The sequence below is a fragment of the Megascapheus bottae genome, chromosome 14 (assembly GCF_031878675.1).
Source record: "Megascapheus bottae isolate mThoBot1 chromosome 14, mThoBot2.hap1, whole genome shotgun sequence".
NCBI classification, from domain to species: domain Eukaryota; kingdom Metazoa; phylum Chordata; class Mammalia; order Rodentia; family Geomyidae; genus Megascapheus; species Megascapheus bottae.
Genome location: NC_143522.1, coordinates 30,447,378 through 30,472,959, shown reverse-complemented (window position 1 = coordinate 30,472,959; position 25,582 = coordinate 30,447,378). Strand labels below are relative to the sequence as shown.

Sequence of the window (25,582 nt, the reverse complement as noted above, 5' to 3'; positions counted from 1 at the left end):
AGTCCACGGAGCAGTGGAGTGAATTCTGCTGAAAGGACTTCCTGCTTTTTCTATCTGAAGCACAATAGCCATTTATTAACTACCTCGGCAGGTTCCGGTCAGTGGAACACACAATAACTCACCTCGAATATGGAGAAGGGCCACGGGCTGGAAAGGCCCATTGGAGCTGGCCGCATCCACCACCATCCCGCTGCCCGCCTTATTACATGTCAACATCTAGACTCCAGCGGGAAAGGCGGTGCACTCCTTAAGGCAAGAAACCAGCCTCCATTTTAGTTTAAAAAAAAAAGACAAACTGAAGCTCTCTGCAGCTGGAGGGAACTGGCTGTTCGTGATGTCAGTGAGCCTGGAGCTCGCTGATTGGCCAGAAGCTGCAACTTAAAATGACACTAAAAAAAACTGCAAACGGAAAGAGTGTTCTGTTTGGCTGTCGGTGTGCATTAAAAGCCTGGGCATTTTCCGGCTTTCTGCCGTCTTCATTTCTTAATAACTTTCAGGTAAAGATCCTTGTTCTCTGGGCCAGGACAGGAGGTCACGGTTCCTGGTCAGTCTGTAAACAAAGGTCTCTGAGAGCTACCAGGAAAAAAAAAGGAAAAAAGAAAAAAGAAAGTGTGTGTGTGTGTGTGTGTGTGTGTGTGTGTGTGTGTACTTTACATTTTAGCATTTCCCTAACTAGCACACCAAATTCCATGGTACTTTCTACCACCTTCGACTTCCTAGTTCTACATTTGTTGATTGCTGCATCATATGTAAGAGTCCAGCAAGCTAGTATTTTTTTAAGCAAATGGCTATTTAAATATTACACAATTGAGTAGTTAAGACTCTTATTCAACTTCTCTGAGTGAAAGGACAAGTAATTAAAAAAAATTCAGGTTTAAAAAATTACACAGAAAATTAAAGCTGTATAATATTCAACAGTTAGAAAGTGCTACAAACTATTTCTTAGCATGGCTGTGAGTGTTAAACAAGTCATAGAGTGAAAAAAAGTATAAAATGAAATGCAGAGCTCATTTTTGTGGCTTAATATGTCAATGTATTACATGCTTTCATTTAAGTTTTAGTTATTTTAAGTTATAAAATTAAGATATTTTACTTATTTTTTATTTAGGCTACTATTCAGATTTCAGTTTCCTATGTTCAAAAAATGTAAATGCAAAAATTAGCTATTTTAAGGGAAAAGACATCACTTCTGAATTGGAGTGACAAGAGGATGGTGCTGAGACACAAATGTTATTACTGTGTAAATAGTCAAATATAGGAACAATTTCTGGTAAAACTAAAAAATCCCTCCTTTATTCATGTAACACTAAAATGCCCCGAAGTTATATCCCTATTTTTATTTCTCATGCAACCTCACTCATTTGTTCCATTCACAAATTAAGAAAAGCCCTTTACCTCCTGGAGCCTCTACAAAATTCCCAGCAGTAAGACATACTGATGCATAACTGGGCTGCAGTCACTTCCATAGGCCTGGTCTTTCGCTTGTTTCAGTGGATGAGTGAGCGAATCCCTATGGATTCTGGGTATGCTTTGTCAGGAGGAATGCAGATGTTGTGTGGCATGGTGTCACATACCAGCACTGGTGAGGCTGAGCCTGGCCTGGGCAACATAATGAGACTGTCTTTAAAAAAATAAAACAAGGCCAGGAGTTTGGCCTAGTGGTTAAAGTGCTTGCCTAGCATGCATGAAGACCCAAGTTTGATTCCTCGGTACCACATACATAGAAAAAAGCCGGAAGTGGTGCTAAGGCTCAAGTGGTAGAGCTCTAGCCTTGAGAAAGTCCAAGGACAGTGCTCAGGCCCTGAGCTCAAGCCCAGGACTGGCAATAAATAAATAAATAAATAAAACAAAACAAAACAAAACAATGTAGATTTTATATGTGTTGATAGTTATTAAGATAAATAAGAGGGCTAGGAGTGTGGCCTAGTGGTAGAATGCTTGCCTAGCATTCACGAAGACCAGGATTCAATTCCTCAATACCACATACAAGAATAAAGAAAAAATCAGAAGTGGTGCTATGGCTCAAGTGGCAGAGATCTACCCTTGAGAAAGCCCAATGGCAGTGCTCAGGTCCTGAATTCAAGCCCCAGGACTAGCAAAAAAAAAAAGTAGGGCTGGTAGTTTGACCTAGTGGTAGAGTGCTTGCCTAGCAAGTACAAAGACCTGGGTTTGATTCCTTGGTACCACATACATGGAAAAAAAAAAAAAAAAAAAGATATAGCTAGCAGGCTAAGTAGAAAGCCCACACAGTAGGAAAAGATCTTCACCAACCATACAACAGACAAAGGCCTCATATCTAAAATATATCAACAACTAAAGAAATTGAATCACTCCAAAACTAATCTCCAAAGAAACAACCATCCCATTAAAAGATGGGCCAAAGACTTAAAGAGAGTCTTCTCTGAAGAAGAAATAAGAATGGCCTATAGACACATGAAAAAATGCTCGACATCTCTGGCTATAAAAGAAATGCAAATCAAATCAACTCTGAGATACCACTTCACTCCAGTTAGAATGGCTAGGATCAAGAAATCTAATAACAGATGCTGGTGGGGATGTGGCCAGGAGGGATCACTACTACACTGTTGGTGGGAGTGCAAACTCGTTCAACCACTATGGAAAGCAGTATGGCATTTCCTCAAAAGACTAAATATAGAGCTCCCCTATGACCCAGCAATTTTACTACTTGGCATTTACCCAATAGTCCAGAAAGAAGGACATACTAAATCCACTAGCACAATGATGTTCATTGCAGCACTATTAACCATAGCAAAGATATGGAACCAACCCAGATGCCCCTCAGTAGGTTACTGGATCAACAAGATGTGGTATTTATACACAATGGAATTCCATGCTGCCATCAGAAAGAACAACAAAGCCCAATTTATAAGGAAATGGAAAGACTTGGGAAAAAATCATGTTAAGTGAAGTAAGCCAGACTCAAAGGAACATAGGCTCAATGGTTTCCCTCATTTGTCATAATTAGTATAAACCTTGGTCTCTCCTAGCAGAGGTTTACAATAGGGTAAAACCTAGATATATAAGGCTATATAGGATGAAGCTAAATGAAAGGACCTCCAGGATATGGAAACAAGAGCCATATAATGTGTGATTATTATTTTTAATGTACTATGTCATTTCTCATCTCTTTTGTTGTTGGTTATCTCATATTGTTACAGTATCTTACCTTGTTATCTGTATATAGGTTATACTGTATATATGTTTGTTTATTTGAAATAGGAAAGGGAAGGGGGAAAACAAGATGAGGGGAGGAGTAAAGGGAAGGAAATGGGGACAAAAACATGAGAAGGAGTGTCAGTGTTTGTGAAGTAATGCATCTTCTATGTGGTGAATATAATGTAACCCTTCTATTAATTATAATTTTAAAAAGGAAGAAAAAAAGATAAATAAGAAAAAAATCCTACCCCTCCCCTACTCCTTTCTCCTACAGTTGAAAACACTGTAGGATCTCTATGGCTGGCCAAAATTTTTTTTTTATTGCTACTATTGTTGTTATTCTGAGGTGGAAGGAGTTGAGCCTAGGGCCTCTGTCATACCATTAGTGCTCTAACACTAAGCTACACACACAGCCTTAGCTGACTGTCTAAAAGTATCAGAGTAAACTCTTTTCTTGGTAGTTGCTTTCCTGTATATACTGCTGGCCCCCTACCTGCCCAGATGGCACTGACACCCGAAGCAAACATGGATAAAGAAAAAGAGCCTGTGCTTTGAGTCAAGGAGCTTAAGTTTAGGATTGTGGGTACCCACTTGCGTCTGGGTTTTCTCCATCACCCCCTGGGTGTATCTGTCAGCAGAGGATGACTGTGACTGCCTGTCTCCAGCACCTCCTTTGTCACCTCCTTTGTCCAAGGACTCAGACTCGATCAGGAGCCAGGTCCTCCGGGGCTTGGTAAGAGTGGGGGCGAAGGAGAGGTAAAGAGGAAGAAGAAGAGGAAGAGGGAGAGGAAGAGAGGAAGAAAGAAGGTGAGAGGAAGGGGGGAGGAGAAAGAGTAAGGAAGGGAATACATGGGGTAGGAGAAGGGGAGGGAAGAAGAGGTGAGAAGAGACTGCATGTGCCTGTCCTAGGGCTGCACTGATGAGCTGTGGGGAAAGACTTCTAGGAGCTTCATGTAAAATATATACAGTGGAAGGCAAAGGCAAAGTAAAGACACTTTTTGATGTATTTTTCCTAACGATCTCAGATCAAAGGAGTGCCACTTTATTAGTGATTTTCCCCATGGTCTTTTGAGATTTTATGCATATAAAGTAGTTCTTTAAAGAACTGTGATCTAGAAATCATTGATAAGACATGCTAGCAGGGTGTGGCGTGGCATGTCTATATTATTAGAATCAGTAGGCTGAGACATGAGGCTAGTGGATGCTACACAATGAGTTCAAGAGAACTTGCCTCTCTCAAATGGAAAAACAAACTCTAAAAAAAAGAGTTGAACTAATAAATGGTATATTTCTGAATAGGAAGAATACTATACATATATTGGTATTAATTTTTCCCTAAATGATTTATAAGCAAAAAGTATGCCAATCAAAATTCAGGTGAGTTTGTTTGTTTGTTTGTTTTGTCAGTCATAGGGCTTGAACTCTGGGCCTGGGAGTTCTCTGAGCTCTTCAGCTCAAGGCTACTTCCCTATCCCTTGAACCTCAGCCCCACTTTCTGTTTTCTAGTGGTTAACTGGACATAAGAGTCTCACGGACTTTAGAGCCTGGACTGGCTTTGAACAGTGATCCTCAGATCTCAGCCTCCTGAGTAGCTAAGATTATAGGCAAGAGTCGTGGCGCCTGGCTCCTAAGAACTTACAGCAAGCATGGCTTTTTTTTTTTTTGTGTGGATTGTGGGGCTTGTGCTGTAGGCCTGGGCTCTGTCCCAGAGCAATTCAGCTCAAGGCTACCGTGCTACCCCTGGGCCTAGGTGTTGCCCCTGAACTCTTTAGCTCAATGCTATGGCCCTACCCTAGAGCCAAGTCCCAGTTCTACTTTCTAGAGGTTAAATGGAGATAAGAGTCTCAGGTCCTTTTGTGCCTGGTTGGCTTTGAACCTTGATCCTCAGATCTCAGCCTCCTGAGTAGCTAGGATGACAGGTGTGAGCCGCCGGTGCAAGAATATACTTAATTGGAGAAAAGAGCCTCACAAGTTCTCCGGGTTGGGCTGACTCCCAACCCCGCTTCAGAGATCTTCGCCTTCTGAACAGGGAGACACCAGTGCCTAGCTAAAAGTTACCATTTTTGAAATATAACAAATCAGTAGCACTAAGTACATTTATGTCTCTGCCTCAAATTTGGTTTGGGATATGTTACTCCAAACTGGAATCCCAGTTTGGTGTATATGGTAATTCCACTTTTAATTTTTTGACCTGTCACACTGTTTTTCCTTCTACCTTTTTATTTTCCTACAGATAGTGCCCAAGGATTCCAGTCAGTCTGTACCTTTACCACTGGTTATTTTCAGGTTTCTGTGTGCCCTATTCTGTCTCTTACAGGAGACTGAATTACAGACCTAGGCAAGGGGCTCTACTCCTTAAATAATGCACCCAAGCTCTTCTGCTTTGAAGGTTTCTCACACTTTTGCCCAGGCTGGCCTCAGCAGCAGGGATTACAGATGTGTCCAGCTTGTTGCAGAACCTCTAAACTCTCATCCTGTCTCAGCCTCCTGAGTCACTATACCCAGTCTTCTTTCTGTTTTCTGAGGCTGTCAACTATCTCATTGTTATCTTGAATGAAATTTCTCTAATGATTAGTGATGTTTAACTTTATAAGGCTTAACATTGGCTATCAGTATATATTCTTTAGAAAAACATCTATTTATAAAACCTGAGCCAGCAGTGTAGCCTAGTGGTAGATTGCTTGCCTAGCATGCATGAAGCCCTGGGTTCTATTCCTCAGTATCACATACACAGAAAAAGCTGGAAGTAGGGCTGTGGCTCAAGTGGCAGAGTGCAAGCCTTGAGCAAAATGTGTCCAAGGACAGTACCCAAGCCCTGAGTTCAAGCCCCAGGACTGGCCTAAAACAAAACAAAACACCTGGGGCTGGTGCTAGCTACTCAGGAGGCTGAGATCTGAGGGTTGTGGTTCAAAGCCAGCTTAGGCAAGAAAGTCTGTGACACTTGTCTCCAATTAACCACCAGAAAACCAGACATGACATTGTGGCTGAAAGTGGTAGAGTACTAGCCTTGAGCAAAAAGAGCTCAGAGACAGCACCCAGGCCCTGGGCTCAAGCCCCATGACTGACCAGAAAAAGTCTATTTATGGGCCGGGAGTTTGGCCTAGTGGTTAGAGTGCTTGCCTAGCATGCATGAAGACCCGGGTTCGATTCCTCGGTACCACATACATAGAAAAAAGCCAGAAGTGGTGCTGAGGCTCAAGTGGTAGAGCTCTAGCCTTGAGAAAGTCCAAGGACAGTGCTCAGGCTCTGAGCTCAAGCCCAGGACTGGCAAAAAAAAAAAAAAAAAAAAAAAAAGAAAAAGTCTATTTAAGTCCTTCACATATATATGTGTGCACATATATTATATATGGGATAATATATAATATAGAACTATATAACAATACAATGTATTACAATGTATAAAACACAGATGTACTATATGTATGTGTATGTGTGTGTGTGTGTGTGTGTGTGTGTGTATATATATATATATATATATATTTTTTTTTTTTTTGGTGCCAGTTCTGAGGCTTGAACTCAGGGCCTGGGTACTGCCCCTGAGCTTTCTAGCTCAAGGCTAGTGCTCTACCACTTGAGTCACAGCTCTACTTCTGGCTTTTTTGGGTGCTTGGTTGGTCTCACAAACTTTCCTGTCCCAGACTGGCTTTGAGCCACAGTCCTCAGATCTCAGGCTCTTAAGTCACTAGGATTACATGTGTGAGCCATTGGCAATGGACTAAATATAAAGATTCTAATTATGTTTTTTGTTGTTTTGCTCAGTTGTAGTACTGGAGTTTCAACTCAAGGCCTCAAGCTTGCTAGATAGGCACTCTGCCACTTGAGTCGCAACCCTGGCCCTTTTAGGTATTTCTTGTATAAGGTCTCATGACTTCTGCCTCAAGCTGGCCTTGGACTTTGATCTACCTAGTTTATATGTCTATTGTTGAGATTACAGATGTGTACCACCATGCCTTTATTGGTTGAGAAGGGGATCTCATGGTTTTTTTTTTAACCTGGCTGGCCCTATGATCCTCTCAATCTCTGCCTTCCAAGGAGCTGGGATTAGGTGTTCATAATTTTTTAGTGTGAGCAACATCCCTAGGGATGGAGACAGCATATACTAAATTTATAATCTAGTGATAGATAACCCCCTTTAGTTTTAATGAAGGATTAGAATTTTTATCCATTTTCAGTTAATTTTGATAGATATAAGGGCCCAGCTTAATCCATTCCATGTAGATTTCCAATTTCCAGTAGTATCAGGTAAATAAACCGCTGTTTACCTACTGAAAGGTCTTACTGCATGGCTAGAATTTAGTTCCAGGCTTTCCATCCTATTTTGCTGGCTCACATCTGTTTTGAGTCCTACAACTCTACCACTCCTTTCCAAGATTTGGAGTCCCTATGAATTTTGGGTTTAATTTTCCTATTTGGGGAAAACAGCGCCGTTAGTGTAACTTGGATAGGCACTCAGTGTTGGATAACTGGGCGGCTGAGTGGCCCCTAGCTATACTGCCATCCATTGATCGCAGCTTCACTGTATCATGGCTTAAAAAAATATGTGTCTAATTTTGCATCATGGAGTTTTCACATTATCATGGAATTCTGAGATATATAGGTATTTATTTATGATTTTAATTATTTTGCCTAAACATTTAAATAATAAAAACATGAATTCAAACATATTAAAAGAATAGTATATCAAAATAAAATACAGTATATATCTATCATCAGCAGATGAATAATGTACTGTACACAATGGAAGTACAGTCATTTGCCAACATGAAATTGTACGTGGCACACTATTGGCTAGTGGAATGGAGACCGACTCACAGCACCGTGTTCTGTACCCTGAACCCTGGTTGGCTCAGTCACAGTACCATCAGTGTGCTTGCTCTTCTGCATGTGCCCATACATTCAGCATCTCTCCTTGTCCACCTCACATTGGCATATGATTGCTGCATGCAGTGTTGCTCTGTGGTGTTGTGTTCTTGTCAAATTTTGGTACAAATCTGAATTATTTCAAGCCCTACAATGCCACCCTAATGTTCTGCACCTACTAAAGCTTCTGGCAGTGAACCCAAGTCCCCAAGGAAGATGATTACTGCCATCTCAACATGTTAAAGGCAGGCAAAAACTACATGGCTGTAGACTGCTATCATGGGGTCAATGATTCTGCTGCTCACTACATAAAGAAAGACAGGAAGAAGATTAGGTCCACAGCAATGATGACTAAACAAGACTGTAAAGAGGGCCGCAGTCACTTCTTGCACGAAGAGCATTGTGAGAATGGAGTCTGCACTAGGCCTGTGGATAAAGGATGCAGGAAGAATATCTCACTGGACACCAACACCATCCAGACAAAGCTGAAAACCCTTTAGGAAGAGTTTTGCGGAAAGCACAGATGTGCATGACAGTGAAGAGGATGAAGATGAAGAAGACAACGTAGAAGCAGCACCATCCAGTGCTGCTTCTGCTGCTTCTCCCACCAAGCCAACCCCATTCAGTGCCAGCAAGGGCTGGTTTGACTCAAGAAGCTGCCTTTATGGATAAAGAGGGAGCTAAGTAGCATGTGAACAACATGTTCAACTCCATCATCGAAGAAGGGGGCTATGAGCCTGAACAAGTTTTTAACATGGGTGAGATGAAGTCAGCAACTGAAGAACAGGAGGAGGAACAAGATGCACTATGGATTGGAGAAGAGGAGAAGGTTGGCTTAATAGCCAGCTTGCAACTGTAGTCAGAATGGCCAAAGAACTTCAGTGAGTAGCTGAAGAATGGAACCCCCAGATGCCTCATTTGTCACACTTGGTAAATACAATTGAGTGGCATGTCCATTTATAAAAAAAAAATCCCTCTCACTTAGAAGGAAACTCCCCGTAACTATGTACATCACTCAAAGAGATCAGTTACGCCTATGCCTTCAGTGGAAATACAAGTGACGGCCAGGGTGAAGATGCTGCACCACCAGCTGAAATGCATGATAAAATGGTGCCTTCAGAAGAACTGTAATGCTCTTCTTGGCTGTGCAGTGCATTCATCTCATTGTCATCACCTTTATCACCATTAGTACTGCACATACTAAGTCATAATCATCATTCAAGTTTGTAGTATACTTCACTGGTGAGTATCCACAGACTTTTTTTTGAGGGTCTTGGGGCTTGAACTTGGCCTGGGCACTGTCCCTGAGCTCTTCAGCTCAAGGGTATGGCCCTACCCTTGAGCCAATCCCTGCTTCCGGTTTTCTAGAGGTTAATTGGAGATAAGGGTCTCAGGTCCTTTTGTGCCCAGGCTGGCTTTGAACCTTGGTCCTCAGATCTCAGCTTTCTGAGTAGCTAGGATTACAGGTGTGAGCCACCGCACCTAGCTCCCACATAGGCTTTTATATATTGTTAAAATTATGTAGGTTTAAGAGTGTAGAAAGTGTCTAAGAGCACATGAAGTGTTTATAGAGTGAGGGAAAGGTCAATGAGAGTGGGAAAGGATTACAGGACAGTTGGAAGGTTTTATAAAGCTTATATATAATAAAGAGAGTGCTGCTACATAGTGGATTTTCACCTAAGGCAGAGGTCTCTGGAATGTCATTCCTGTGATAGGGGAGAGATCATGGTACAGACATTCTAACAACAGTACAATTTCAACTTTTGATCGACTTACCCAATAGATCCTTCCATTTGGTGGTGTCTTCTTTATTTTCAGTATGGTTGGTCCCCAGGGACAAAACAAAATGTCCCCTAAGACTCATTGTGTGGGCTGTGTCCTCACAAGGGGCACCATGTTGGGAGATTTTTAGGGGTTTGGGCCTACCTGGACGAAGGAGATCGCTGGGGGCTGTGTCTCTTACAAGTGATTTTTAGGAATGTTCTTGTGTTTTTCAGCACTGCTAAAACAAGAACGTATTACTTTTAAGAGATTTTAAAGTAACAATTTTTGAGCTGGGCACTGGTGGCTCAAGTCTGTAATCCTAGCTCTTTAGAAGGCTGAGATATGAGGCTGTGGTTTAAAGGCAGCTCAGGCTGCAAAGTCTGTGCAACTCTTATCTCCAATTAACCACCAAAAAAAAAAAAAAAAGCCAGAATGGAGCTGTGGCTCAAGTGGCAGAGCGCTAGTTTTGAGCAAAAAACCTCAGGGACAGTGCTCAGGTCCTATGCTCAAGTCTCAGGACTGGTATACACACACACATGCACGCACACACTGTACACACACACAAATTAAAGTAACCATTTAAAAAAGGGATATAGATTAAGTTACAGAAAAAACAACCTTTAATAATGAATGCTACCTTTGAGTGTAGACTAAGAACAAGGAAAGGCCTTTGATGGGAATGAAGGAAATCTGATACAAAAAAGTATTGTGACAGATAGTGAGATCATCTCTCTATATATAAATAGTTAAATAGTAGCTGAAATTAGACATGAAAAACTGAACTTAATAGTTAAGATGTTGAGAATCAAAGAATCAGTTATAAAGTGCCAAACTTTTCTCATGATTTTGTCATCTTTGCTCAGGCTCTAGGATAGAGCTTCATGCTCGGAGGACACAAGAACTGCACATGGCACAGAGGCTGCCCAGAATGATCCCCAAGCCAGTTCTCTTGTCACCATGTTGTAAAGAGGGTACATGCTACAGAAGGATGTCATTTCCCATGCTGACCTAAAGTGGACAGTTGGTTTGGCTAGCACAAGTGAAATTCAGGAAACAGCAGTCACTGTGCCACTCAAAACATGCTGCTAGGCTCGGGGTTGGTGGCTCACATCTACTGAAGAGGCTGAGATCTGAGGATAGTAGTTCAAAGTCAGCCTGGACAGAAAACTCTGTGAGACTCTTATCTCCAGTTAACCAGCAAAGAGCTGGAAGTGGAAATGTGCCTCAAGTGGTAAGAATGCCAAATTTGCACCCCCCCCCAAGAAAAAAGAAAAAAAGAAAAAGAGAAAATCTAAGGCATAGCACCCAGACTCAAAGTTCAGGCCCACAGTACCAACATACATATAAAAGACAAAACAAAACATGCTGCCATCTACCAACAGAATTTCAGAAAGATCCCTTGGCCACATTGCCACTTAAAAGGACCTCTACTTAGGCTAACCCCTCTGGGAAAGACTTCTTGCTTCTCTGCTGGGCTTGGCAAGAGTTGTGACCACAGGCTCTTTCCCTTGGCTCAGTACCTGTGCTGAGTCTGACACCCACGAGGTGCCTTGTCCTGAGTGAACAGGTAAATGAATAAGTCGAGTAGTAACACCAACACTGATCTGCCCTCCCATTGTTCAGAGGGATGTGCTGCTGAGTTGTCTTCAGAACACTTGCCCAAGTCCTGACCCAGATCCTGCACCATGCCCGTTGCAGAAGGGGACACCATCCAGTCACCACCCATGACAAGCATCTCTTGCCTTTTATGCTAGCCTCACAATAGTCTTCTGGAGATTTTCTGGACAGTAACTGTATTTACAGGGTTTGAGGCAACATCAAGGAAGGTATCTGGCTAGATAAGAACAGTACATCTTCTACAGGGAAACAGGAAAACAGTACAGTGATAGTTTGTCTACCTGTCCCCCCTCTCTTTCTCTTTCCCTGCCATCAGCTAATAGGGCCCTGCTTCAGTCTGCTGTCCTCCTCATTCCAGCCTCAGCATTAACTAGGATTACAGTCATGAATAACCACCACTGGGCTCAGCGCTCAGCTCAGTACATCCTCCCAGCAAGACTACATGCAGTATGGTGATCTTTCCACCAAGAGTTAAGATTTGAAAAGGAATTGTCCTTATTTTCTGGTCCCTCTGTTAACTGTTTTGTTCCTCATGTAAACCAGAGTGTGTGTAAATTCATCCCACTGATTTTATTTCTAGGTATTTTTCTGAAAAAAAAAAAACAAACCTTAGATTTCCATTTCTAAATTTAGATAAAGATCTTCATTTTTAAAATCTCTTCAAGTAAATTTGCAGGCAAATTAAATATATTCATATTTTACTGAAGAAATCTTACAGCAATTAGCAGAAAGCTGGTGTTTTGAACCTAGAGATCTGTGGTACTGGAGCTGTAATATGCTGACATCAAGCTGGCCAGTTCTATTTTTCAAAAGAAAAGAAAAAAACTCCAGCCAGGCACTGGTGGCTCACGCCTGTAATCCCAGCAACTCAGGTGGTTAAAATATGAGGATCATGGTTCAAAGCCAGCCTGGGAAGGAAAGATTGTGATACTCTTATCTCCAAACAACCATCAGAAAACCAGAAGTGGCGCTGGGGTTCAAGTGATAGAGAGATAGCCTTGAAGCTGAAGAGCTCAGGGACAGCGCCCAGGCCCAGAGTTCAAGCCCCACAACCAAAAAATAAAACCATCAGGAAACATATCTATGACAGGAAATTTTTTGAATAAAAAATTCAACCTAAATTTTTTTACGTAAGTTGAAGTTTAAAATAGACCTTTTTCCTTAGAGCCTGAGTACTTAGTACTCAGCTATACTTAAAGGTTGCCATGTGTGCTGTTTGCCAACAGCAAGGACGAAGGGACAGGCACAGATGTTTTGCCACAATTTAAAAAAAGAAGGGATAGACTGAGCCAGAGTAGCTGGGAGACCTCAAGCACATACTAGGCAGCAGGGATGGCAGACTGGGCTGCCCCTGGAGAGACTGAGTGCCATGGAGAGTAAGGTCTCTAGTTAGAGGGACTGGATGGCAGCTGACCTGGATAAGGGAGCTGCTTGGTACCTTTCTCACACTCTGTTCTTATTGTTCTTCAAGGAACAGGCAGGGGCCAGCTTCCTGTAACTATATGCACAGCTCATCTTTAGGCAGGCAAAACACATGTTTTTATGGCAAAACTTTGAACTATGTTGGAAAATAAACTACCATGAATGAGGGTGGAGTATGTATTTTCACAAAGAGTTCAGGATATATAAAACATTTAACTGCCATTAAAAGCCAATCTAAGGAAAGTCAACTAAATATTTTCCCCCAAATAATGTAGACTTCTTTTACCAAGGCCTACTACTTCACAACGTTCTAATGTTCAGGTCTCTTGTTAATTGATGTTCAGCAAGTACACTATCCCATTATAACTTTGGTTTCTTCCTGTTTTGTTTGTATGTTTTTTCTTTCTACAACAGGGAAATCGGGCATAAGAAACAAAGCCATGGTTAATTTATTCCTCCCATAAGTCATTTAAAAAATCATATTGGAAGCTAGGGGCTCACACCTCATGCCTATAATCCTGGCTACTCAAAGGGTTGAGATCTGAGGACTGAGGTTCAAAGTCAGGCAGGGCATGAAAGTCAGGAAACTTATCTCCAATTAATCACCAAAAAGCTGGAAGTGGAACTGTGGCTGAGGTGGTAGAGTGCCAGTCTTAAGCACAAAAACTCAGGACAGCACCCAGGCACTGAGTTAAAGCCTCAGGATTCACACACACACACACACACACACACACACACACACACACACACACACGCACAATGGTGATGAAGGAAGACTGACAGTAGAGAGAAAAGCACTTTCCCAGCAACTTTTCAACCTTATTTCATGCACACAAGCTCACACACTCTTATCACTCAATCCTTACCATGAGATGGCAGCCTGAGAGAGGTAAACAGAACTCTGTAGATTATCTTCAGGGGAGATCCCAGAGTAGTAGTCCATGCATCTTGGGTTTAAGACACCATAATAAAAGCTGAGAGAGGTGGCTCATGCCTGTAATCCTAGCTGCTCAGGAGGCTGAGATCTGAGGATCTCGGGTCAAAGCCAGCCCGGGCACTAAAGAAGTCCATGAGACTCTTATCTCCAATTAACCACTAGAAAACCAGAAGTGGCAGTGGTGCTATGACTCAAGGGGTAGGGCAGTAGCCTTGAGCTGAAGAGTTCAGGGACAGTGCCCAGGCCCAGAATTCAAGCCCCACCACTGGGTGGGATCTGGGGAGGGGGGAAGATACGAACAAACAAAAAACAACCCAAAGCAAAAAACATTAAAGAAAAATTATACACACACGAAAGAAGGGGAAGATCCTGCAAACTAGTTTCACATAGTAAATACAGAAGACTCTTGTGTGTGTACCTGTGTTTGTTTCTTGCCCTTTTTTTGAGTGTGGTAGTGGGTTTGACCTTAGGGCTTTATAATTGTTAGACAGATACTCTACCACTTGACGTACTCTCCCTGACAAGAAACAAATATTCTTTAAAACAAAAAAGTTAGTAAACTGGATCTGGTTGTTTATGTTCATAATCCTAGCTATTTAGGAGATTGAAATTGGTAGATTATGGTTTGAGGTCAGCCTCTGCAAGAAGTTCATGAAATCTCTTCAATCAGTGTATGAGCCTGTCATTCCAGCTACATTGGATGTGGTCAAGGCTGGCCTGTGCATAAATGGCAGATTTTATTCAGAGAAAGAAGGAAAAAAGGACTAGAAGCCTGACTCAAATGGTACAGCATTTGCCTAGCAAGTGCAAAACGCTGAGTTCAAACTTCAATAATACTAAAAAAGAAGAAAAAAAAAGGAAATTAGTAAACCTAATCAGACAAGGTATTAATACACTGAAACAAAGTTGAGATTTATACTGGAGATGCAAAGATAGTTCAAACCCAGAAAATCTATCACCACAGAAGTGATAAAGTTGCAGGGGCAGGGAGTTTGGCCTAGTGGTAGAGTGCTTTACCCGGGTTTGATTCCTTGCTACCACATACATAGAAACAAGCCGGAAGTGGTGCTGAGGCTCAAGTGGTAGAGTTCTGGCCTTGAGAAAGCCCAAGGACAGTGCTCAGGCCCTGAGCTCAAGCCCAGGGGGAGGGAGAGAGAGAGAGGGAGAGAGGGAGGGATAGAGAGGATAAAGTTGCAGTAATATCTCACAGAGAAGAACCATGTCGTTGGTGAGGTTTAGTGGCGGCGGCCATGAACTGACACGACACTCCACGGCCCTCATAACTGGTCAGGGCTGGCTGCCGTGGACCCTGGACATCAGCCATCTGGGATGACTATTTGCCAGGACTGAGAGCCCCTTCTACATTCAACAAGGGAAAGATGAGAACTGTGCCACAGCAGGAGAAACAGGATGCCTGCTTTCCCCTCTGTTGTCTGTTTAATTGGTCCTGGCTAGTGATGTAATCAAATTACAGTGGCTGATATGTATTAGTGTAAGTATTAGTAATGACAGGACAATAGGAACAGACTCTAGTAAAAAAGAATTACAAAGATTAATATGAAAAATTAGTGAGATGATGGCACATAAAATATTTAAAAACCAAACATTTTAAACTCACTCTTCAGTAGTTTATCAAGGATCAATTTGAAGAAGAAATGGAAACATTTCAAGTCAGTCGCAAGAGTAAGAAAAACTATGAAGTATTTAGGAGTAAGAGCAATAGAATACTAGAAATTTGAAAAAATAATCATTATCATTGTGCTGAACAGCAGTGACTCACGTCTATAATCCTAGCTACTCAGGGGGCCCCAGGTCTAAGGATCACGGTTTCAAGTCAGCCAGAGCTGACTAGCAGTGACTCTGTCTATAATCCTAGCTACTCAGGGGGCCCTGGGTCTAAGTCAGCCAGAGCTGCAGAGCCCTGCACGGACTCTCATCTCCAATTAATCACCAAAAGAAAACAAAAGTCAGAAGTGGAGCTGTGGTTCAAGTGGTAGAGAACTAGCCTTTAGCAGAAAAGTTTAGGGACAGCACCTAGGCCCTGAGTTCAAACCCCAGGACTGGCACATATACAAATCTTATGATTAAAAGAAATGACCGGGGCCAGAAGTTTGGCCTAGTGGTGGAGTGCTTGCCTAGTATGCACGAAGACCCAGGTTCAATTCCTCGGTACGATATACATAGAAAAAAGCCGGAAGTGGTGTTAAGGCTCAAGTGGTAGAGTGCTAGCCTTGAGAAAGTCCAAGAACAGTGCTCAGGCTCTGAGCCCAAGCCCAGGACTGGCAAAAAAGAAAAAAGAAATGACTCTCTCAAATGGACAGGGAAAACCATCTGGCTAGAAGGACAAAAAATACCATGAGTTTATTTTCCCCAAATTAATATATAACTTCATTGTATGCCAGTCAATCCTTATTTCTTCTGAATTAGATAATATTCCTTAGTCTACACAGAAATTATGCAGCAATTGAGAAAGAATTATGAAGAAAGGCTTGGAGAGCTGCTATCTGCTGGCTGTGAAATATTCCTGGCATGTAGACTGATTATGAGGAAAGTCCCTGGAGGAGAGCAGGAGCTTAAATGTGGAAGAACATGGGGGATCACAGGAAACAGAAGTGGAGAGCAGAGGCAGGGCTGGTGGCCCTGAGGAGGAGGTCTGGGTGAGACTCCTTGGAAAAGCAAACTGGGAAGTACACGTGCGCCTACACCAGGACCTGCCTGGGCACTGACTGTGCAGAAAAGGGGCAGAACAGCCACCCAACATGCTCCAGGTGGGATGGGCACTAGGAGGAGGTTTCGAATAGGAAGACTCAAAAAAGTTCTGCACACTTCTTTGACCCAGACACCCTCATCATTTTTTTCTTGTTGTTGTTAGTTGTGGGGCTGGAACTCCGGGCCTGGGTACTGTCTCTGAGCTCTGCAGCCAAGGCTAGTGCTCTAGCACTTTGAGCCACAGTGAGACTACCTACATCATTCTTATTCAGCCTATGAGAGAACTAGGAGGAGTCACATGTTTCTATATATTTCTACTCCACCTACCAGGGAACTGGAAGGAGGAGTTGCATGCACATGTCTTTTACCTTGCATTCTTACCAATTAGAATAGATGAGTCAGGAGAGCACTGGGTTAGGAATTTAGCACCAGTCCCCCAGATCCTAGAACACAGTCTGCTTTCACAGATAATACATATGTGTTAGGAGAGGAAGACTCATCAAAAACAAAGCACTAGGACCAGGAGTTTGGCCTAGTGGTAGAGTGTTTACCCAGCATGCATGAAGACCTGGGTTCGATTCTTCAGCACCACATACAAAGAAAAAGCTGGAAGGGGCGCTGTGATTCAAGTGGTAGAGAACTAGCCTTGAGAAAGCCTAAGGACAGTGCTCAGGCCCTGAGTTCAAGCCCTGGAACTGGCAAAAACAAAACAAAGCACTGCACATATTTACCACAAAGCTAAAGCAAACACAAGTGTTGTAAAACACAGTGAATGGAGAGCCTGGATTTCTAGCAAAGGGAGGGAAAAAAAAGTCTACCCACCCATATATCCCTTCCTGTCTTCCCTGCTTCCTCCCAGTCATGCTGGGAGTGGGTACTCTCTGCCTGTAGTATGGAAGGCACTACTCTCACTGAGCTCATTATAAATAGTAATTAACTGCCAAAGCCCTATGATTACAAACTCGAGATATGAAAAAAATCAGACGTTGTCTGTATTCAACGTATCGGTCTCTTAGCATGGATCAAGATTTTCAGTCATTCACATTTGACTTTACCTTTTTTTTTTGTAGGTCATGGGGCTTGAACTCTGGGCCTGAGCACTGTCCCTGAGTGTTCAGCTCAAGCTATTGCCCTACCCCTGAGATACAGCCCACTTCCTATTTTCTAGTGATTGGAGATAAGAGTCTCACATTCTTTAATGCCAAAGTTGTCTTTGAATCCAGATTATCAGATCTCAGCCTCCAGAGTAGTTGGGATTGCAGATGTGAGCCTCCACCCCTGGCTTACTTTACAATTCTTAATCTATTTTCTCAGAGTCTTCTGAAGGAATACAGGGACAGAACCTCAGATGCAAAAGGGTGTCTGCATCATTTTAGGGACACTCTAGTTAAAGAACACTTTTCCCTAGTCTCAAATAGTGATCCCTGGATGGAGATAACCTCCAAATGATTTATAACAAAGAAAGCCTCTAAAGCATTTGTTTTCTTCCTACTAATCCCATCCCTCGGACATCGTCTTCTGTGCATGGCACACAAATGTTAACATCCTCCATCTATCTTCTATCTATCGCCAGGCCTAGGTCTTGAACTTAGGGCTTAGGTGCTGTCCTGAGCTTTTTTTTTTCCCCCCCAGTCCTGGGCTTGAGCTCAGGGCCTGAGCACTGTCCTTGGACTTTCTCAAGGCTGGAGTCTACCACTTGAGCCACAGCACCACTTCCGGCTTTTTTCTATGTATGTGGTACTGAGGAATTGAACCCGGGTCTTCATGCATGCTAGGCAAGCACTTTAACCACTAGGCCAAACTCCTGGCCCCTGTCCTGAGCTTTTTACTCAAAGCTAGTCTTTTATCTCTTTTTTTTAGATTTCTTTTTTTTTTAATTGTAATTAATAAAAGGGTTACATGATATTTGCCAGATAGAAGGTGCATTAATTCACATTCTTTTATCTCTTGAGCCAAGATCTACTTCCAGCTTTTTTTTTTGGTGCTTAACAGTCTCCAGACTTTCTGCTTGGGCTGGCTTCCAACTCTGATCCTTAGAACTCAGCCTTCTGAGTAGCTAGGAACATAGTTATGAGACATTGGTGGCTGGCCTTCTTTACTTTTTGACCAACTCAACCACTTGATACCCTACCTCCTGTTCCCAGGGACACTTTGCCCAATGGCAGCTTAATGCCTATTTAAGATATATCAGTTGCTCGTCTTCCATATTACCATATAGGCAAGAAGGATCTTGTCTATGTCCATTGTTTTCTCACTATCCAACCCAGGGCCTTGTGTACTCTATGTTCCTCCTAAAGACTGTGGACTGAATAAATTAAACAATTTAAAATAGTTTTCAAGGGTTAAATAACCTTCTTTATTTCCTTTTTTTTTTTTTTTTGAATTCAGGGCCTGAGCACTGTCCTTGGACTTTCTCAAGGCTAGAGCTCTACCACTTGAGCCACAGCACTACTTTCAGCTTTTACTGTATATGTGGTACCATGGAATTGAACCCAGGCCTTTGTGCATACTTGGTGCAAGCATTCTACCACTAGTTTACACTCCTGGCTCCTTAAATAACATTCTTTAAAAATAGAAGTCACCATGTTTGATTATATGTATTAGTTTGACTTTATTCTTATGACAAATATTTGTCTCTTGGGGTTTCATACATTTCACTTGGTGATCACTTGGCCTGTTACTGTGGCCATGTGGTCAAGCAGAAGATCATGGTAGATAGGGAACATGAAGCAGAGTTGCTTGCTTCGTCGTGGCCGGAGAGCAGAGAGAGATAGCTGCTTTATTTCTTTAACATCAGAAAAACAGAAGCTTCTAAAGCTTTTACAATTTCTCCACAACGAGTTCAAGAAATTTTACCTTTCTTGTTTTTCTTAGTATAGAATACATATATTTTAAGTATTACTACTTTTTACCTTAATTGCCCTGGAATTTAAAATGTTAGCCAAGAGAAATGAATGGCATCCAATCTAAGAAATACCTCAGTTGAGAAAAGGATCCAGAGAAGGAATAAGGAGCTAGCAAACTGTTGAAACAGTATTGCTTCCACACAAATAGCCAAAAATTTACTTTTAAGACGCAAATAAAAATTACCTTTTAAAGATGGTAGTTTTTGCAGTTCTCTGTTATTGCTGGCATTAAACCGAGAGGAATTCTGCCGTTTGTCTTTCTTCATGACTGGCTGAGGGAGTGGTACTTTCATTTTAGTAGATGTTGAGGACTGGACAGATCCAGTGCTGTTTTTCCTGCTGGGAATCTGCTTTAGAAATAAAAGCAACAAGCAAGATTTAAGATGACTGTATTTGAAGCACAATAAAAATATAGAAAACACATATATAAATCTCATTCTGGGGCTGGGAATATGGCTTAGTGATAGAGTACTTGCCTAGCCATGCATGAAGTCCTGAGTTCAATTCCCCAGTGTCACATAAACAGAAAAAGCCGAAAGTGGCACTGTGGCTCAAGTGGCCGAGTGCTAGCCTTGAGAAAAGAAGCTCAGGGACAATGCCCAAGCCCTGAGTTTAAGCCCTAGGACTGGCAGAAAAAAAAAATCTCATTCTGGAACAGTGTCACTCCATAATAGACATGAATCCTTGTTTGGAGCTGCTAGACGTCTAGTAGAGCTCATGACATCTCCAGCAGGTCATCTGAGAGAGATTCACGGACATCCATTTCTTACATCTTTTTCAGCCTTTTTACTACTTTTTGTTGTTGTTGTAATACTGGGGTTTGACCTCAGGGCCTCATGATTGCTCCCCCCCACCCCCGCAGGGGAGGTGTGATTATTTTTGAGATAAAGTCTTGCTTTGTGCCTAGGATGGCCAGAACTTTGATTCTCCTAGTCTGAAATCTGGCTTTGAATATGATCCCTCAGTCTCTACCTTCAAAGTGGCTAGGATTACATGCTTGAGTTGCAGTGCCCAGCTCTTGAGTTCTAAGTTGTATATGTGTGTGTTTAACCATAGCTGATGTGACTGCCACAAGAACAGTCACGCTAGGTGCTGGTGGCTCACACTTGCAATCCTAGCTACTCAGGAGGCTAAGATCTGAGGATCACAATTTAAGGCCAGTCTGGGCAGAAAAGTCCATGATACTTTTATCTCCAATTAATCACCAGAAGACTGGAAGTAGAGCTATGACTCAAGTAGTTTTTGTCACTAAATAAGGTCACACAGGTGGGTTAGCATGTGACTTTTTTTTGTTGTTGTTGTAAAGCTTGAACTCAGGGCCTGTGTGTGGTCCCTGAGTCCTTTTGCTCAAAGCTTTACAACAACAACAAAAAAAGTCACATCCTAATCCACCTGTGTGACCTTATTTAGTGACAAAAACTTGGTAGATGTGACTGTGTTATCTCCAGATGAGAAGATAACCCTGGATTATAGAAGGGCCCAATGTCATCAGTTAAGCTTATGGCAGCTGTGACAACTGAGGAGGCACTCTGCCCAAGGGATCACAAGAGGGTTTCCAGAAGCTGGGCCAGGAAGGACAATAGTCTCCTCTGGAGATTGTATAGCCTTGTCCTACAGTTACTTTCCACTTCTGATCTCCCAAGCTGCAAGCCAGTAAGGTTATGTGCTATTGTAAGCCACTAGGGTTGTAGCAATTTGTACAGAGGGAGTGGGAAGTAAGTCCGTATGTGGAAATACCTTGTGAGGGCTAGGCTTTCTTGCTAGCTCACCACCTAGCCCTCAGGAATGAGCACAGGATGCCTACAGAGCCAGGGAGCTGTTCCTGCTCCTGGCTTCTCTATCTGTACGCATCTCTAGGCTCCTAATTCAAGCCCCATCACAATTATCAGGCTCTGGTATATTCTGTGTGGGCAGCTATAACCCAGCCACTGAAATACTCTAGTGGGGAATCTGGGGAAATGTGTGGCAAAGCCACTAGAGGTCCCATGTTCCACACAGGCCACGAGGATCCTATAGTGTTCATCTGGGCCTGCAGCTGACACAGCACACTGGTTTGTTACCACTGTGGAACATCAGGGACAGCTACCAGCCAAACACCAAGTGAAGATGTACAGTGTGCTTGGCTGTGCGCTGTCTACTCTGATCAGTGCAGCTCGATTCTGCACACACACTTGAAACAGATGAAGCGCTGATCTGGGGGTTCTCTCTCCCCTGCCTCCCTACATGGCCATCCCAAGTACCCAGGAGCTTGGGGAGTGTACACATCAAGTAAGATACCAAACTAATCTGCTCACATCCTTGAATGAAAATACAGCAAAGCAGAAAAAGCTGCTTTAGTTCTAATAAGCACCTTGATGACACTTGAAAAGAGTTTTCCAAGATGAGATTAGCAAACAGAATTCTGACCTGGGAACAAGGGGTCTAGGGTCTCTTCTCCCACAGTCTATGGCTTCTTGGTCAAAATGTACTTCCTTGGGCTTTGATCTGGACATCGACTATAGTCTGAATGTGGACTTCAGTCCCTCTTCCCCAAATAGTCCAATGTTGAGAATTTAGTCCCTCAGGTGGTACTGTGGAGGTTGAGGGCTGGGACCCACTGGCAAGTATGTCACTGGGGGGTATGCTCTTACGAGAAGGCAGGGCATCAGGATGGGATAGTAGTGCTAGGTATCTTGTGTTAGCACAGAAAGTTGACTATCTGTCATTTCTGTCATTCTTTCTACTTGGTCACAAAACCTGGAGACTTCCTTTCTTAAATACCCCATCTATAACTCATTTATTCACAGTGGGAACTTCCCTGCTCAGCTTTCTTGGGGTACTCCTTAAAAAGTGCTAACTGTCCCTGTTTTAAACATTAAATTATACTGGCCAGGCACAGTGGTAAATTCCTACAATCCCACCTACTTGGACAATGGAGATAAGAAAGATTGCAGATAAGAAAGATTAGAGCCAGAATGAACAAAATGTTTTTGACACCAATCTCAATGAAAAAATGTTGGTGTGGTAATGTGCACCTGTCATCTCTGCTGCATTAGAAGTATGTTGGAGCTGGGAGTGTGGCCTAGTGGTAGAGAGCTTGCCCAGCATGCACAAAGTCCTGGGTTCAATTCCTCTGTACCACATACAAAAAGCCAGAAGTGGTGCAGTGGCTCAAGTGGTAGAGTACTAACTTTGAGCCAAAGAATTCAGGGACAACACTCTGGCCCTGAGTTCAAGCTCCACAACCAAAAAAAAAGGTCACATTCTAATCCCACCTGTGAGAAAGCCTAGGTACAGTCCCCAGGTCCTGAGTTCAAGCCTCAGGACTGGCAAAAAAAAAAAAGTGAGTCCAGGAGTTTGGCCTAGTGGGAGAGTGCTTGCCTAGCATGCACCAAGACCAGGGTTCGAATCCTCAGTACCACATACATAGAAAAAGCCAGAAGTGGTGCTGTGGCTCAAGTGGTAGAGCTCTAGCTTTGAGAAAGTCCAAGGATAGTGTTCAGGCCCTGAGTTCAAGCCCCAGGACTTGCAAAAAAAGAATATAACAAGGAAGATTATAGTCTAGGCCAGACTGGGAATAAATGTGAGGTTCTATTTTGAAAAATAATCAAAAAGGGGCTGAGGTATAGCTCAGTGGCAAAGTGCTTGCCTATTAAGTGAAATGTCTTAGGTTCGATCTCCAGTACCAAAAAAGAAAAAGCCAAAAAACAAAAACAAAAAAAGAAATACAATAAAAAAAGGACTCAAAGTATGGCTTAAATGGTAGATGGACTGCTTAGCAAGTATAAAGCCCTGAGTTCAAATCCCAGCACATCAAAAACTTATGTAATATACATGTGTTCCAATACATAATTTCCATCTCCTTTCACTTTCCCATTCCAGTGCTATGCACATCATGACCCTGGATAAACAACTTGTAAAGAGATGAAGAGAAACAGTTCCACAGCTGCTTCCTACCCTGGCAGGAAAATAAACGGTGTAGCTTATGTAACCAAATTTGTAAGACTAGGATTTGGAGATCTGGCTAACCCATAAAGTGGCATCAAATCAAATCTTTAAGTAAATCACCCTTATGCTCAGTGACTTCTCCAGTTCCTCCAGGTGCCTGTCCTCTGCTGTCTCCCGACAGGGTAGCTGACCCTCCGCATCACTGCATGTTGCGTTCTGGGCTCTTAGCTACAGCACACTGTAATTTTATACTCTTCTATCATGAGGTGGACACCTTTTTTTCCTGAAAGGGATTATGAGCTCCTAAAGAATTTTCTTTTTTTGTCAGTTGTGGGTTTGGACTCTGGGCCTGGGCACTGTCCTTGAGCAGTTCAGCTCAAGACTACCACCCTACCCTTTGAGCCACAGTGCCACTTCCAGTTTTCTAGTGGTTACTGGAGATGAGAGTTTCACGGACGTTAGTGCCTTTGAACCTCGATCCTCAGCTCTCAGCCACCTAAGTAGCTTAGATTACAGGCGTGAGCCTCCTTGTCTGGCCCCTAAGGGATTTTCTGAGAAAAGATGTTGTGGCTACAGGCCAAAAGCAAAGGATACAGGAAGGAACAAGGAAGGTTGGAAGGTGCAGGTGCTTTCCAGAAAAGCAAACCAAGTAGCCTAGGCAAGAACTGTTCTTCAGCTGAAGAGCAACCAGAAAAGGAGAGTGTGTGTGTGTGTGTGTGTGTGTGTGTGTGTGTGTGTGTGTGTGTGTGTGTGTGTGTGTGTGTGTGTGTGTGTGTGTGTGTGTGTGTGTGTGTGTGTGTAGGGGAGGAGCACAGGGCAATGACAAGGCAGCTCCTTTCTTTTTACTTAAAAAAAATATTATGGTGGTTACTGGAGTTTGAATCGACCTTGTGCTTTCTAGGCAGGCACTCTACCCAATTACTCTTGCCCAGTTCCTTTCTAGTAGAGTTACTCTCTAGTATAGTAGAGTTGGGAGCTGGTGGCTCACAGCTATAATCCTAAACTACTCAGGAGGTTGGGTCCTAGAGATGGAGCTTCGGAGCCAGCCTACACAGACAAACAGAAAAGTCTGTTGTCTCAATTAACTTGCAAAGAGCTGGAAGTGGAGGTATGGCTCAAGTTGCAGAGTTCCAGCCTTGAGCAAAAAACATGCAAGTATGAGGCCCTGGGTGTAAGCCACAGTACTGGAGCCCATGTGCCACATGCACACACATGCACACACACACACACACACACACACACACACACACACCCCCAGGCTCTTATGTGGATTACAGAAGTCGGAGGAGGGGAGTCACCAGAAGACAAGAGATGAAGACGCTGGCTGGGGCAGGGCAGCCTCGGTACATGTGGTGAGTGACTCAGCTGAGGGTGCAGAAGGACAGGTGGACATGTGGGATGAGAAGTGGAAGAAAGGAAGCCGGGGAGTTTGCCCTACTTCTGGTTCAAGCAGACAGATGGACAGACAGTTGGACAAGCCACTGAAGTGGGAAGGGAATAAGTTCAAGCAGGACTGCTTTGTCTGAGGTCCCTATGTAGTAATTCCAATTATACAGAGTGGGGCGTACAAGGGCATCTCTCCCACTTCCAGCACTGGGGCTCTGTGTACTGCGTGATGTAAGTTAGCAGCTGGGCTTTTGTTTTTCGGCTGGATTTCTTGGCTATTGGCTTTCCTACTCTGTTTCTGTGTCCTGGACCCCAGGACAGTCCTGCCTGCTCCCAGTGGGCACAACTCCCCATGGGTGGACTTCAGCCATATTTACATGGTTACTGAAGTCTTGGGAACAAATCTCACCTGGCAGAGGAAAACAGGGAGAACACAGATAGACAAGAGAAGGATTGAATGAGGCACTGAGGCAGTCACACAGGAAGAACCCCTGTGTGTGGTCTCATGGAAGGAAGGAGAGTCTTCTGGAGAACAGCATTAGCCCTGTCAAATGTGCCACAGTCGCTAAGTGTCTATCAGATTCCACAACATGGAGAGGAAGCTGGGTGAAAGCAGCATCCCTGAGCAATGCTGGGAGAAGAGCTCACATGAAGTAGGGACCTTGAGAAATTCTGTAAAGAGAAGAGGAAGCAGATGAGAGGCCATGCTGCTTGGGGAGAGAAAAGCTGGATTCATGGGAAGGCTGGTGGGACAGGGCCAGCTGAGCTGGGTGGGAGTTGTGTCTACAGGGACAACTGGACAGAAGAGGAAAAGATATTCAGAGGCCTTGATGCCAGCAAGTCTGGTGAGTGTGTGCGTGTGTGTGTGAACAGCGTG

General features: G+C 43.1%; 1 protein-coding gene across 9 annotated transcripts in view; it reads right to left on the bottom strand.

Annotated features, from left to right (window-relative positions):
- The window catches only part of Ppp2r5c (protein phosphatase 2 regulatory subunit B'gamma), a 130,735-nt gene that overhangs the window by 86,370 nt on the left and 18,783 nt on the right, over positions 1–25,582 (bottom strand). For 4 of the 9 annotated variants that reach the window (XM_090344851.1, XM_090344852.1, XM_090344846.1 and 1 more), the window contains exon 3: positions 19,577–19,742. In XM_090344851.1, coding sequence (XP_090200977.1) covers positions 19,577–19,685 — 109 coding nt within the window. In that variant the 5' untranslated portion in view covers positions 19,686–19,742. Of the gene's footprint in view, positions 1–122; positions 291–19,576; positions 19,743–25,582 lie in introns of those variants that run through there. The other 5 variants (XM_090344845.1, XM_090344847.1, XM_090344853.1 and 2 more) reach the window with 4 other exon arrangements.